A 13,100-nucleotide genomic window follows, 5' to 3' on the forward strand; every position below is an offset into this window, starting at 1 on the left:
AGTGCCCTCATGGATTACTTTAGTGCATATTTCCCTAACTTTTCCCACATACTTGCAACCACGTATGTGAGTGTGTGTGTGTGTGTGTGTGTGTGATATAATCGTTACAAACACGGGCTCTGGGGCCAAACCACCTGAGTTCAACCCCAGCTCCACTCCTATGGAAACTTAGGCTAGTTACCCAGTCTCCCTGGGCCTGGGTTTACCCATCTGCATTGTGGTGCTAATAACAGTGCCCACGGCACACAGGTTATTATTGAGGAGTAAATGAATTAATGCTTACGAAAGCATTTCGAGCTTTCCCTGGCATGTTACCACATGCATTTTATCACATATTGTATCACAGAGTATGCATACACTTTATCACGTGTTGTATCACACAGACACACACGCTATTGCTCCTTTATCACAGATAGAGTCACACTGCCACGTTCCTCTGAACTCGCTTTGCCGTGCAGTGTGCCTGGCGGTCTTTCCAGGTGAGTACGGTTAGCGCCGTCTCAGGCTTCTCAGCTGCCACGTGGTATTTCACAGTACAGGAGTCTTGCACTTTAATCTCATTTTGATGGATGTTTATTCTATTTTGCTACTACAAATAACCCTGCTGCCAAGACCCTTTTGCACACAGTGTTTGCACGTGAGTGTTCTCTCACAGGGGCTCGGCAGGGCAAACCCAGTGTGACTGCGGGCCGAAGGGTGTGCGCATTCTGAACTTAGCCCTGCCACCGAGCCCTTGACCACAACGTGGCCCAGCCCTCTGCTCCTTCTCCGGGCCGACAGCAGACCCTACCCACGGTCAGTGCTGTGCCAGGCCGAGGGATGCATTCACAAATGGTTTCGCTTGGAGTTGAGCCTGTCTAAACACTCTTGTCCATGGGCCATGAGGCTGTACTGGCGCTCACACTGTCCCCTTACCTTTCACACCAGCTTCTTGTAAATGGTGAAGCCATAGCAACGAGTCTGGCCTGGAAAGAAGTCTCTGCGACAGAAAAGTCCTGGCAGGCCAGACGGTGGCAAGGAGGAAGCAAAGAGCTGGTTGCAACGTCAGTGGACACCACCAAGGTCAGGACTACAAGAGAGCCAATAAAGCCTGGCTTGGTCTCAGCATCTCTGGGCTACTGGTGGTGTGCCCTTCACCAGGGGAGCACCTCTGGCTTTAGGGACCACCAGGGAGTGCATTCTTGGTGGCCTCTTTAAGAGCCAGGAAGACAAATTGGAAATGCGGTGGGGTTGCTAGGCGGCAGGGAAAGAGCAGTGGAGAGGAAGTCAGTGCACAAAGCGGTCGTCATAGTAATTGTAAACTGTGTCAAGGGGGTAGATTTTGAGATGCAGGAGGCAGTGGCAAAGGGAACAGATGTTCACAAAATGAGGTCAGGGGCCTTTAGAAGCAAATGCCGAGGGGTCACAGGAAGAGAACCAAGGAAGGGGGACAGGGAGACCTGGCTTCTGCCCCAGGCCCCGGCACCACCTGGCCACCTGACCGTGGAGCTTCATGTCCCTCCTGAAAGTGGGACAGCCACAGTAAAGGCTTCCCAGTCTGTTGTAGGGACCTACCATTCCACATGGCTTTTTAACAGTCCTTGGAAAACTGGGGATACAGGCGGAGCTCAGCAAAAGAAGAGCAGGAACAGCCAAGAACAGCGTACAGAGAGTGCGGGAAGTGGGCGTGGGACAAGCGGAAGGGTTTTGGTTAACCTCTTCAGCTGTGTCTGTGGATGGAGAAGGGCAGGACTGTCTCCTACATCTCTGTAACACCTCTCGGTGCCTGGCATATAGCAGATGCTCAATAAATACCTGTGGCATGAACACATACATTCGTCTGGCAATTGTTGTGGGCAGGTGGTGGAAAACTGGGAAAGTTGGTGGGCACCCAGGAACTGACCCCTTCGAGCACCCACGATGTGCTGGGTGGCACGTAGGAGGAATCAAGTCACCAGCCCATCAGCGTCACGCCGCAGCACCAAGGCTGGGGGCGGTGCTGTGGTCTCACTGCACACGTGGCAGAATCGTTACTTGAAATAAGGTGTGTCCCCCTTCTCACAGCATATTTCCCCCTTTTCCTTCTTTATTCCGGGTCTCAGCCTGAAGTTGAATTTCCATTGAGTGGGTGCTATACAGGCTCAGAGTCTACATGAGGATGATGAAAAGAAAATAAAGAGCCCTGCCTGGTGTGGCTCAGTGGATTGAGCTCTGGCCTGGGAACCAAAGGGTCGCTGGTTCGATTCCCAGTCAGGGCACGTGCCTGGGTTGCAGGCCAGGTTCCCAGGTGTGGGGTGTGCAGGAGGCAACCACACATTGATGTATGTCTCCCTCTCATTCTCTCTCCTTTGCCCTCTATCCAAAAATTAATAAAATATTTTTGAAAGAAAGAGAGGAAGAGAAAGAAAGGCGATAAGGAGTCTGAGGCCCGAAGCTTGTGCCCGCCATGCCCGTCACAATGTGGAGAAGTCTTTGCCCCCCTCCCCCAGTAAATCAATCTGCTTGAAGTCAGGGGCCACGTCTTCTAAGTCTGTTATAATCCATAACACTTTCCAACAAGCCTCCTACCTGTAAGTGAGCGTCCAGTCACTGCTGGTGTCTGGGTAGAGCCCTGAGGACAAGGAGACTGTGAGAGTATCAAAATCTGTTATGAAATGTGTTTGTAGATCAATACAAACTGCAGTTTTCTCAAGATGCTCTTATTCATCCTTTGCACAGAAATTAAAAGGCGGCAATTTTTTAAGCAAATGTTATTTTTCACTCGAGTAGCTATTGGGGAATTATGGAGATACAAGGAAGCTAAAATCTGCCTCCCTTAGCCCCAACTTCCCAGGCCACCCCTTGACACTGCCAGGCCCAAGTAAGTAAAGGGCCGCCCGGCCCCAAACCTGTGTGCCTGCAACAGCCCTGGAGCCTTCCCAATGGTGGAGTAGTTCCTACTGGTGGCCACTAGGTGTCAGGTCAGCTCCAAAAGTCCCCTTGAGCGCTGTGCTCTGAGCTCACAGACAGCTTTGCCCTCTGTGCCATACACTTTCTCTGATCTCTCAAACTTCTGCTCCTGAGGAGCCTGGCATGAAATCTAAGCCCCAAAGGGCCCAGCAGACGGACTCCTGGGCAGACCTCTCCAAGGCTCAGTGTGGATCAAGTTTACTAACAGCTACCCTGCACCTTTGTTGTAAGGAAGAGACTCAGGCACCCTGTAAAAGCTCCATAAACATTCCCCTCCCCCAGTCAGCCCACCCTGGAGCGGGGCAAGACCACAGAGGAGACCACGTGGGGAGGACTGCCCAAGGCAGCGCCCTCTGGCGATGGCCTAATGTGCACTTACTCAGCCTGCCAGGTGAGGAGGACTCTGCGGCAGGAGGACCCCGGTAGGAGCTCAAGACCGAGGTGCTGGTAGAGGGGCCTCGCAGCAGCAGGAGAGGCCACCAGGCCAAAGGTGGCCCAGAGGCGCTGGCTCACATGCCCACACTGAAAGGGGCCGGCCGCAGCCTGGGAAACGGCACCCTGGGTGTGCCCCTTCTCCTGTGCCAGCTTCAGGGTGGCTTCCCGTGCTCACTCTCCACATCCGCACAGTGGTGCTGTGCCACGGAGTCTGTTATCCCCATTTCACAGCTGGGAGAATGGAGGCACGGAGAAACCGAGCATCTTGACCGAGGTCTCCTGTTAGCAAGCGGCAAGGCTGAGATTCAGACTCTAGAAATACGATTCTTTTTCCTTGAGGCCTTAACCACTGCACTTCCCTGCCCCTCTGTGGCTTTCACACAGCTTCATATCCACGCGGGGAAATTTAAATGCACGTACTCTGTTTACACGCTTTCCGAAACAAAGTGAGGAGTGACTCGGTTGATAAACATGCATGATCTCCAGGCCAGGCTGGACCGGCCAATGGGAAGGCAGATGGTGATACTCTAGTGTGGCCAATTTCTCAAGGTCAGGCTGATATGCCCTCCCTGGCCCCGGCATTGCTCAGAAATTGTACCTGGGAGGTGGGGTGGGAGAAGAGAAGGAAGCGTGTGGAATATCTCTGTGTTCCAGAATCGTAAAGAGGTTAAGCATGCAAATTCTGGCATTTGACAGTTCTGGGTTTAAATTCCGCCAGGCTTCCCCAATCACCAGCTTTGTGACTTGAACAAGTCCCTCAGCCTCTCTGAATCTCAATCTCCTCATCTGTCAATAGAGAAAACAATGGCACCCCCTCCCGAATACGATTGCTATGAAGATTTAATGAAATCATGCACGTGAAACCCTGAGCCCAAGTCCTGGCACACAGTAAGTGCCTAATGTAAGCATGACCTCATGACACAGGGAGGGGTGCAGGGAGCTGTCAGTCCAGTAGGGCACATTCAGGGTCAAACCCAGCAGCCAGCCACCTTTGAAACACCCAAGCCTCAGGGTCTTTGAAAACAATGGGAATTGTTCCAATCTCAGGCTTTGATCTGAGGCTTGCATAAAAGCACGAGTTTGCCCAGAATCCTTAGCATCGGAAGGAGGTGGGAGGACCAGGGACCAGCAGCACTGGGCGGACATGCAGGGGACACAGGGGACATCTGGCATTTTTCTTGGCTGCTGAGGTCTGAACCCCCTTCCTGGGTTGGGGAAACCTCCCCTTACAGGCCCTAGGAGGGCAGCAGTGATTGCAGCTGGGCCTCAGGACCGTGCCTACACGACTCCGACTCTCTGGGCCGCACTGGGAACCAAGGCCACAGAGAAGCCCCTCCGGCAGCTGCGTCCCTGCTGCGGGATGGAGCCTGGGAGCAGGGGAGGTGGCCACGCCGGTGGGCTTCTTCAGGTCCAGGGCCTGCGGGTCAGTGGGTCAGCGGAGCAAGCCGCAGCCTCCGCTGTGCGGCCACGGTGGGAGCTGCCGCATCCAGGCTGCCTTGTCAAGCAGGGGGCTTGGGATTGTTTAAAACAAAACAAAAGAAAACAATGATTGGCAAGGGAAGCCTGTGTCTCAAACACTGGCTGCTGGCGGTGGCCTTGAACTAGAGAAAAGAAACAGTTTTCCTTCAGGAAGCAGACATCCTGGCTGGGGCGGTGGGGGGGCACCTTGGGCCCTGTGGTGCCTTTTAAGGAGTTGTTTTGCCACCACTTTAGGGAGGCCTTGGTGAACCGGCGTGGGGCGGGCTGGCTGCTGCAGCGGCGACCGGATGAATGAGACAGAGCTCCAGGTCTGTGCGTGCGCAGGTTGTTGTGGCAGGATCAGGAACATAATGGGCTCCCCCCCTTCCCTGCATCCCCGCCACTCCCCCAGTTCCTGGCACAAGCTTCAAAACCCCTTGGAATTTCCTGAGTGAGAGGTTAGTATCTGTTATGTTAATGAGGTGACGGGGTGGGGGTGGGGCAGATAGACTCAGGACAAGGCTGGTCACCAGAAATACCAACCACAGGAAATGAGGTTGAGACTTTCAGCCAACAGAAGGAGAGGGGGGTGGAAAGTGGGTTCAGTCATTCAGCCCCTGTTCAAATCACACCCCTTACTCCGGACACAGCTGCTTCGTGGCGCTTCCCGGGAGTGAGCACCTCAGTGTGCTGGGAGGGCGGCGCCCTGAGCTCCCCCGGGAGGGGGCGCAGAGAAACTGCACTCCTGCCAGATCTTCCCTGCGGGCCTCTTCATTGGGCCGCTCCTGAGTCACATCCTTTATAATAAAACTGTAGTCACAGCACTTCCCGCGAGTTCTGTGAGTCATTCCAGAGAATTAGCGACATCCAGGGAGGTCACGGGAGCCCCCTAGTCTGGAGCGGGCTGGTCAGAAGTGCAGGTGTCCCAGGGGCCGCACTCGCCTCTGGCGTCTGAAACGGGAGGGTGGGGCGGGCGGGGAGTCTGTGCGGGACTGAGCCCATAACCTGTGGAGTCTGCCGTTAATCCTGGGTGGTCAGCGTGAGAGCTGAACTGCAGTGCAGCCCAGGTGGTGTCACCTCAGGCGCAGTGGAAATGGAATGCGTTTGTGCAGAAACGTGCTCACACTTGAATTAGAGACACATGGCGTGTGTGCTCAAACACACCCACGCCCAACCAGAGGGCAGCGGGCTTCCTAACAGCTGGGCCTGGCGGCCCTAACTCCGGGCTTGGGCGCGCTCCTGGCCGTACCCCTGTTTTCCCAGCAGAGTGCGCTCCAACCTCACAAGTCCTCCAACCCCGCAGCGCGCCCCCGGCTGTCCAAGGCAGGCTTGGGGAATTCAAAACAAGAAAATGGAACCCCAGGCTGGCTCCGGGAAATTAAATTCTTGTTCCGTGCCTGTAAAAGGCAGCCATGCTAATGGCTTCGGCAACACAGATCACACCCGGGGAGAACTCTCTGGGTGAGAAATCTCAGCCGGCCTGGAGGGCAGGTCTCTCTCCTCAGGGGCCGACCCGGGTTCTGTGGGGCTGAGCCTCAGCAATTTGGGGCCCCTGTTGGAAAAATACAAGTTTACAGTGTTAGGCATAGAAAGTCGTGTTCATTTAGAATGAGGAAAACATCAGAACAAATACATGGTTAAAAAGCTGACGATGGCATAAACCTCAGACCTAATCGAGATGCCTGGGAAGGGGCGTCTTTGAGTGAAGGCCCCTGCAGCTGGAACCTGTCTGCTTGGCGAGCCCACCGCCAGCATCGCCACGCCCCCTTCCGTCCCCTCCCCCTACTCCTCCCCCACCCCACAGCAACCGCACACCTTCCTAGTGCGACTCCAGGTGGCTTCCTGAGCCGTCCTGCTGCAAAAACAGGCTGAGAGGACTCAGCCGCGGGGGTGCTGCCCATGGCAGCGGCTTGCCCACTTTTCTCTCTCCAGTGCCGTCCGGAGGCAGCCCGTCGTAGCCACGCTGTGAACACGTGGGGACACTATCCCTCCGCCGCTGCCATGCCAGGGGCTGCTGCCTCTGTCCCGTCTGCCTTTTGGGGGGCTCCAGAAAGTTCTCAGGTCTTCTCCTTCCTTGAGGCCTGGCTCCACCCTAGGTCCTCAATCCACTTAATGTTATTTCAAGACTGTAAAGTTCACAGCCCCCAGAATGCCTTTCCCCAGGGTACCGTGATTGTGACACAGGAACTAGTCCCTTCTTGCCATTAGTGGGGGAAATTGTAGCATGCAAGTCAGAGAGAGAGAGAGAGACAGAGAAAGGCCATGTACACTTATTTATACTAAAGTGTGACTTCAATTAAATTCAACACACATTTATCAAGGGCCCAGTATGTGTCCAGCGTTACTGTGGGTGTTTGGGATCCATGAGTAAGCAAAACTGACAAAACCCATCCCCTGCACAGAGTTTCCATTCTAGCAGGAAGAGACTGACCACAGATAAGTATTCTCAATGAGTGAATCACACATACAGCGGGTTAGAAGACAAGAAGTGCTATTAGGGAACAGCGGAGCTGGGGAAGGAGGTTCAGGAAGGTCATTGCCAAGAGCGGGGAGGGGCTGTTATTTCAAACAGGTGGGAAGGGATACTTGACCATTAACTTGAAGGCAGCCGGGGAGAGCAGTAAGGCTCTCTGGCAGAAGGGCTCTCCGGGCTGAGACAAGGCCCGGAGCCTTGAGGGGAGCCCGCCTGGTGCCTCCGAGGATTAGTACAGCGGCCAGGGGCTGGAGCAGAGTGAGGGGAGGAGAGTGCAGGGGGCAGGCATTCACAGGTAGCAGGCCAGATGAGGTTCAGTCCTGAGGGCCTTCGTAAAACGTGGGGTCCAGCCGGCAGGTGCCCTTACAGGAGGCTGGGCAGAGGAGTGGCACATGCTAACATCTTCTCAAAGGGAACTCTGGCTGCTGCATTGAGAACGGGCTTTAGGGACTCGGGAGAAGAACAGGAAGACCGCTTGAGAGGCTATTGCAACAGCCCAGGCAGGAGCTGAAGGGGGAAGCGGTGGGTGCAGGTGGGCCCAGGGTATAATTCAGGGTGGCACCGGCAATATTCCCCCACAGGTAGGATACGGGCTGTTTGGGAAAGAGAGGAATCAAGGATGACCCCGAGGTTGGGGCTGAGCAACTGGAAGAAGGAAGTCTCCATCAGAGAGATGGGGAAGACCCCCGTGGAGCAGGTTTGGGTGTCAGGGGTGAGGGGGTAATCAGGAATTAACTTAGGACTGTCTATTCTGCCTTGTAGAGAAGAGCTAAGTGGGCATTGGAAAGCCAAGCATGGTCTTAAGGGGAGGGTCTGGGCTGGACATGTGTTTGGGTGCAGACCGGACCCATAAGTAGTGCTTAATGCCACGAGGCCAGTGAGTTCCCTGAGGGTCTGAGTGTGGACAGAGTGGGGAAGGACCGGGGCCTGAGTCCTGGGGGACCTCGGGCGAGGCGGGACCGCTGGGGAGGAGGAAGCATCCCCAGAAGGTAGGATTCTGGAAGGCAGCTGAGGAACGTGGCCAAGCAAACAAGCCTCGCCCAAAGCCTTTCCCCCGGAAGGTGTGCACAGGATGAGGAGAGCAGCACACAGGCGCGACTGGGGCAAAGGTGACAGAGGAAGAAAGGGACGGGTTGGTTCCACTAAGTTATCAGGTCTCCCGACAGGGTGCCGCTCTGTCACTTGCAGCCCAGAGCGCCCTGGAGATGCAGCCACCCTCCCTGTGCTCCCGGCACATGGCATCCCTGTGTGTCTGCCGTCTGGTGGCACGTGGCCCTCCTCCACTGGGCTGTGAGCCCTGTGAGTCTGGGGCTGCCTTCCCATGCATGGATCTCCGTGCTTAGCAGCACACCTGGGACAGAGTAGGGCTCAGAGATGTGGGGGAGTTCGTTTCAAGGAGGGGAGAAAGAGTGAGTGAATCCCTGCTGTCAGCAACCCCACTGTGGGGTCCCCTGAGAGCCACTCCAGAAGACACACCGCCCAGCAGCCGGGCAGCGCTGGTGCAGAAACACCTGGGGTGAACGCCCACAGATGCTTGAGGCACCAGAGGCTAAGGCTCCAGCAAACTCTGAAAGCAAGCGCTCTATCCCTCCCCTCCCCCCCGGGAAGGCTGAGGGCCGAATTCCTCCGTGGGCCAGAATGGAAGCACACTGTAAATGCAGGTTTTTCTTCCAGAAAAGGCCTCCTGTTGGCGCATTCCAGCTACCCAACCCACACGGGGACAGGCCCTTCCAGCGTCCGGGCCCCCTGCCATACAGGGCGGGGAGGGAGTAAGTCAGCCTTGGCCCAACTGGACCAGCGGGGTCGCCATGAAAGAGGGGGCTCCCTGAAATGAAACCTCACTGGTGGGAACCCCGAATCGGGGTGGGGAGGGTGGCAGGACCTTGTTCCCCTCTCCCTGAGCTCCTTCCATGAAGCCATGGCCTGTTCTGCCCCCTTTTCAGCTTGGGCTGAGGGCAGAGCTCCACTGGGGTTCTCTGCAGGGACCTGCCCTGGTCTGGCAGCAGTTTGTCCCGGGGGAGGCAGTGTGGTCCAGTGGTTAGGGCTATGGGCTCAGCGTCAGGCTGCCCTGCGTTCGAATCCTGGCCCAACCACCTTCGTTCTTCCTCCCTCCCTCTTTCCCTTCTTCCCCTGCTCCTCCCCTTCCTTCCCATATTATTTATGGAGGACCTACTATATGCCAGGCACTATGTGTAGCACCAGGGTTACAGCCGTGAGCATTGCAATCAGCCAGAGGTGAATTCACAGAGCAGCTTGACTCCAAGATGTGACCTTAAGCCCTAAGGCACACAGTCAACAAACAGCCAAGCAAACATTGCCATTGTAACGATTTCTGAGAAGGAAGGGCACAGCACAGGGGACAGCGTGGCAGCCACGCCGACTGGAACCACTTTCCTCAGTGAATCTGACTCTCATTATGTAATAACAGGCTCCACTGCCTCTGGCTTTGTGAGAGCCAATGGGACACTGCACAGAGACCGCTCAGCCCCGGGCCAGGCCCTGCCCCAGTGCTGCTGACCAGGAGGGAGGGACAGTGGGCATTGCTGTCCCTGAAGCTGGTGGCAGGCCTGGAGCCTGGGGACGATGCTGTGGCTGCGGAAAGAGTATCTTGCACCAGCTGTGGCCTGAGGGGTCAGCTGGGGCCGAGCTGGGGCTACTCTCTGTCTGGCCCCTGTCTGACCTACTTTCCCTCTGGCCTGGCATTGCCCAGCAAGTGAAGGGATCATTTCTGGTTCCTAGACAGGCCCTGATGGCCCAGCTGCCAGTGCCAGGATCGAGCAAAATTCCCAGGTCATTCCTAGACCCAGGCCCCAACACTTCCCCTGGCTCAGGGGACTGAACAGCCCCAAGGCGGTCACCCCGCCAGGTCGGGGCAGAGCCAGCTGCTGGGCAGCAGAGACAAAGAACAAAGCCATGGACTTGGCTGCATGGAAGCCTGGTCTGGAGCTGGCAGAGCAGCCCGGAACGTCCCCTCTCCCTCCCCTCAGGAAGAACAACACTAATGGGGAACAGAAGGCCGGAGCAGGAACTTCTCCACCACCCGCCACCTGCCACCCGCCCAGAGCACCGGGGTTAGCACACTGTGGCCAGCTGGGGGGACCCTGAGCCCCGTGGCCACCCCTGGCCCTGCCCTGGTTGTCTAGGATGGGTGGTACTGCACAGGATGGAGAGACCCCAGGCTACCCTGCTGCCTCAGTTTCTCTGGGAGGAAGGTCAGGGTGAGGCCTCAGACACAGGCCACTGGGGACAGGGCGAGACGTGAGAGAGCAGAGTGGGAGGACGTCTGCCCGGACCCGCCCTCGACCCAAAGTCGCGAAGACCCTCTGTGGCCCAGGAGAGGGGCGGGTGGGGCGGAGGAGCGCCAGGGTGTTCTGGGAGCAAGGTGGTGGTGTGGGCGCAGGCTGTGCAGTCATGCAGGACCCCCACACAGAGGGGCCTGCGCCTGGGCTTCGTGGTCTCTTGTCACCATCCTAAAGTTCGTGACAACCTTTATCAGGCTGTGCGGCTGGGCCTGTCTGAGGGTGTGGACACGCATCCGTACAGGGCCTTCCTGTCTGGGAAGCGGAGTCGGCGGGCATTGGAGCGCCAACACACCCTCTTCCCCCAGCGACTGCCCTGACGGTGAACAGGCCTTCCCTGGGCTTCAGCCAGGGGGAGCCGGGGTTCCAGGGGAAGAGAAAGAACAGCCCCGACCTCCACAGGCGGCAGGTAAGGCCAGGAGGAAAGAAAGGCAGGGGCCAGAGGAGGACATGCCTCTTCTCCTCGGGCCCCAGGCTGCCTCTTCCACAGATGGGGTCGTGGGGAGCTGGAACTCGCCGCTGGAGGAGGCTGTGGTATGAGGCTGGCGGGCAGAGGGAGGAGGGAGGGGATGGGGGAGGTGGGGAGGCCTCAGAGCCAGGAGAAAGGCTCCTCCAGGGCCTCAGCCAGCCCAGGCCTGCTCTGGCCTCTGGTCTCCAGCCAGGAGGTAATTCAGAAATTTCTCCAGATGCTGCTGGGGCCTGCTGGCCTGGTTCCCCAGCCTGAGCCAGCCTGCAGGGGCCAGGCAGACTCCTGGTCCCCACCCCCCAGCTGCAGGCCAGCTGCTCCTCCCCCTCACTCACAGCTGGTCCAGGGTCAGACAGTGCTGGGAAAGGAGCTGGCAGGAGGGGACCCAGCTCTGGGGAGGATCTGCGCTTCGTGGAAGAGGATGGAGAGGGGGGCTTAACCTTATGTGGGGGCGGGGTGGGGGGGAGAGGGGAAATTTAGCCTTGGGAGGGTCTGCCTGGGGCCCAGCCTGGAGTCTGGCCAGCTCTCAGAAAGCAGGCCTGGCAGAGTCTACCCTCCTTGGCAGAGACTGGCCAGGCCAGGCAGCAGCCAGGAGCCCCCGGGGCCGGACATGTCTCAACACCCCCACCTTCCGAGCCCGAGGCTGAGACCTGGCCACAGCAGACTCCATCCTGCGCATCTGTCTTCTAGGCTCCGGGCCTGCTACTCCAGCCTGAAATGCAAATGTTCCCCGGAGCCTCACTCCCTGGGCATCCCTTCAGCTTTCATTCTTCACATTGTGGGAAGTCAGTGGCTGGCTGGCTGGCCAGCCTGCAGAAGACGCAGAGAAAGGGGCGGGGGAGGGGATTCAGTGAAACTGGCTGGGAAGACTTGCTTCTGTTGGGGAGGACAGAGGTGGGCAAAGGGCAAAGTGGATGAACTTCGCAGTTTCGAAATGTGTCCCCAGGCAGGCTTCCCTGCCATGGCCCCAGCTCACAACCACGTGCCAATCTCCGCTACCCCCTCCCGCTTCTTCCCCTTCCTTCCACTCCCGGCTCGGCCCTCGCATGCTTCTGAGGCCTCTCACGGTTTCAAAGGTTTGCCAAGGCCGCCTCTGCTTTGCCACTCCCCTTCCCTGCCCCCTCCCATTGCTGCGGACAGGGAAACCGAGGCTAAGAAAAGTTAGGCGAGGTCAACAGCTCAGGGACAGTGGCAACAGCTTCAGAGCTGCCAACTCCCCAGAGGTCCTCCCTGGATGGGGCGGCAGCGCTCTGCAGTCGGACCCTGGCCTCACCACTCACTGGCCGCGGGGCCTTGGGCCAAACCCTGGCCGTCTCCCAGCTGTGGCTTCTCACTGTAAAGGGGGAACTGAGAGTCCCCTCCCGGGGTCACTGAGCACAGACTTCACTGGGGATTGTGAGGGGCTTGTTTCCCGCCTGGCTCAGAGTTGTCACTCGGCTGACACTGTCCACCCTGACCCGAGCTGTACCCCCACGTACCCGCTGCTCAGTGGCAATTCCAAGCCCAGTTCTGGGGCTCAGGGTGCTCTCGAGCTGGAAGGGACCAGGGCACACCCTGGATTGGCTTCCCAGGCCCCCGCCGGAGCCCCGGCCCCTGACACGGTGCAGCCAGAGTTGTCCTCCGTTGCGTTCCTTGGTCCCAAGGCCGGCCCGGCGAACTGTCTCTGAACTCTGAAGGCCCCGTTTGAGTTGCCTTCCATCGCAGAAGGAACCCAAAAGTCTCTTGACCCACCTCCAGGTCTACCACATCTACAAAACGGCGGGACACAGATCTTCATTCATGGTGTCATTTAAGAATAAGAAGGTCCTGGGACAGCCTTTCCCTCTGTGGGGCCTTGGAGGGGCCCTTCTGGTTGCCCTGGAGGCAACTCCGCCAGCCGCTCCCTCCAGACCAGCTGATCTTCCCTGTAACCTGCCCCCGCCACCACCTGCTGCTTCTCTGCCCACCTGAGCAGGTTTTCCCCTGAGCAGAGTTTTTATCCTCGTTGTTCCCCTCTCCTGTTTTCACCTGTTCCTGCCTGAGGCCTGACCCTTGGCCCTGA

At 57.5% G+C, this 13,100-nt stretch overlaps 2 protein-coding genes across 2 annotated transcripts in view; one reads left to right on the plus strand and one right to left on the minus strand.

The window, feature by feature from the left end:
* Nucleotides 1-1,193, minus strand: part of ANGEL1 (angel homolog 1) — a 52,774-nt gene extending 51,581 nt beyond the window's left edge. The window contains exon 1 of the mRNA XM_036012546.1: nt 916-1,193. The gene's annotated coding sequence lies outside the window, so the exon portion shown is untranslated. The remainder of the gene's footprint in view (nt 1-915) is intronic.
* The window catches only part of LRRC74A (leucine rich repeat containing 74A), a 36,877-nt gene extending 25,744 nt beyond the window's left edge, over nt 1-11,133 (plus strand). Inside the window, 3 exon segments of the mRNA XM_036017509.1 lie at nt 3,211-3,350; nt 10,902-11,002; nt 11,068-11,133. Of these exon segments, the coding sequence (XP_035873402.1) occupies nt 3,211-3,350; nt 10,902-11,002; nt 11,068-11,133 (307 nt within the window).
* The last annotated feature ends 1,967 nt before the right edge of the window (nt 11,134-13,100 follow it).

This window comes from Phyllostomus discolor, chromosome 1 (assembly GCF_004126475.2).
Source record: "Phyllostomus discolor isolate MPI-MPIP mPhyDis1 chromosome 1, mPhyDis1.pri.v3, whole genome shotgun sequence".
Classification (NCBI taxonomy): Eukaryota; Metazoa; Chordata; class Mammalia; order Chiroptera; family Phyllostomidae; genus Phyllostomus; species Phyllostomus discolor.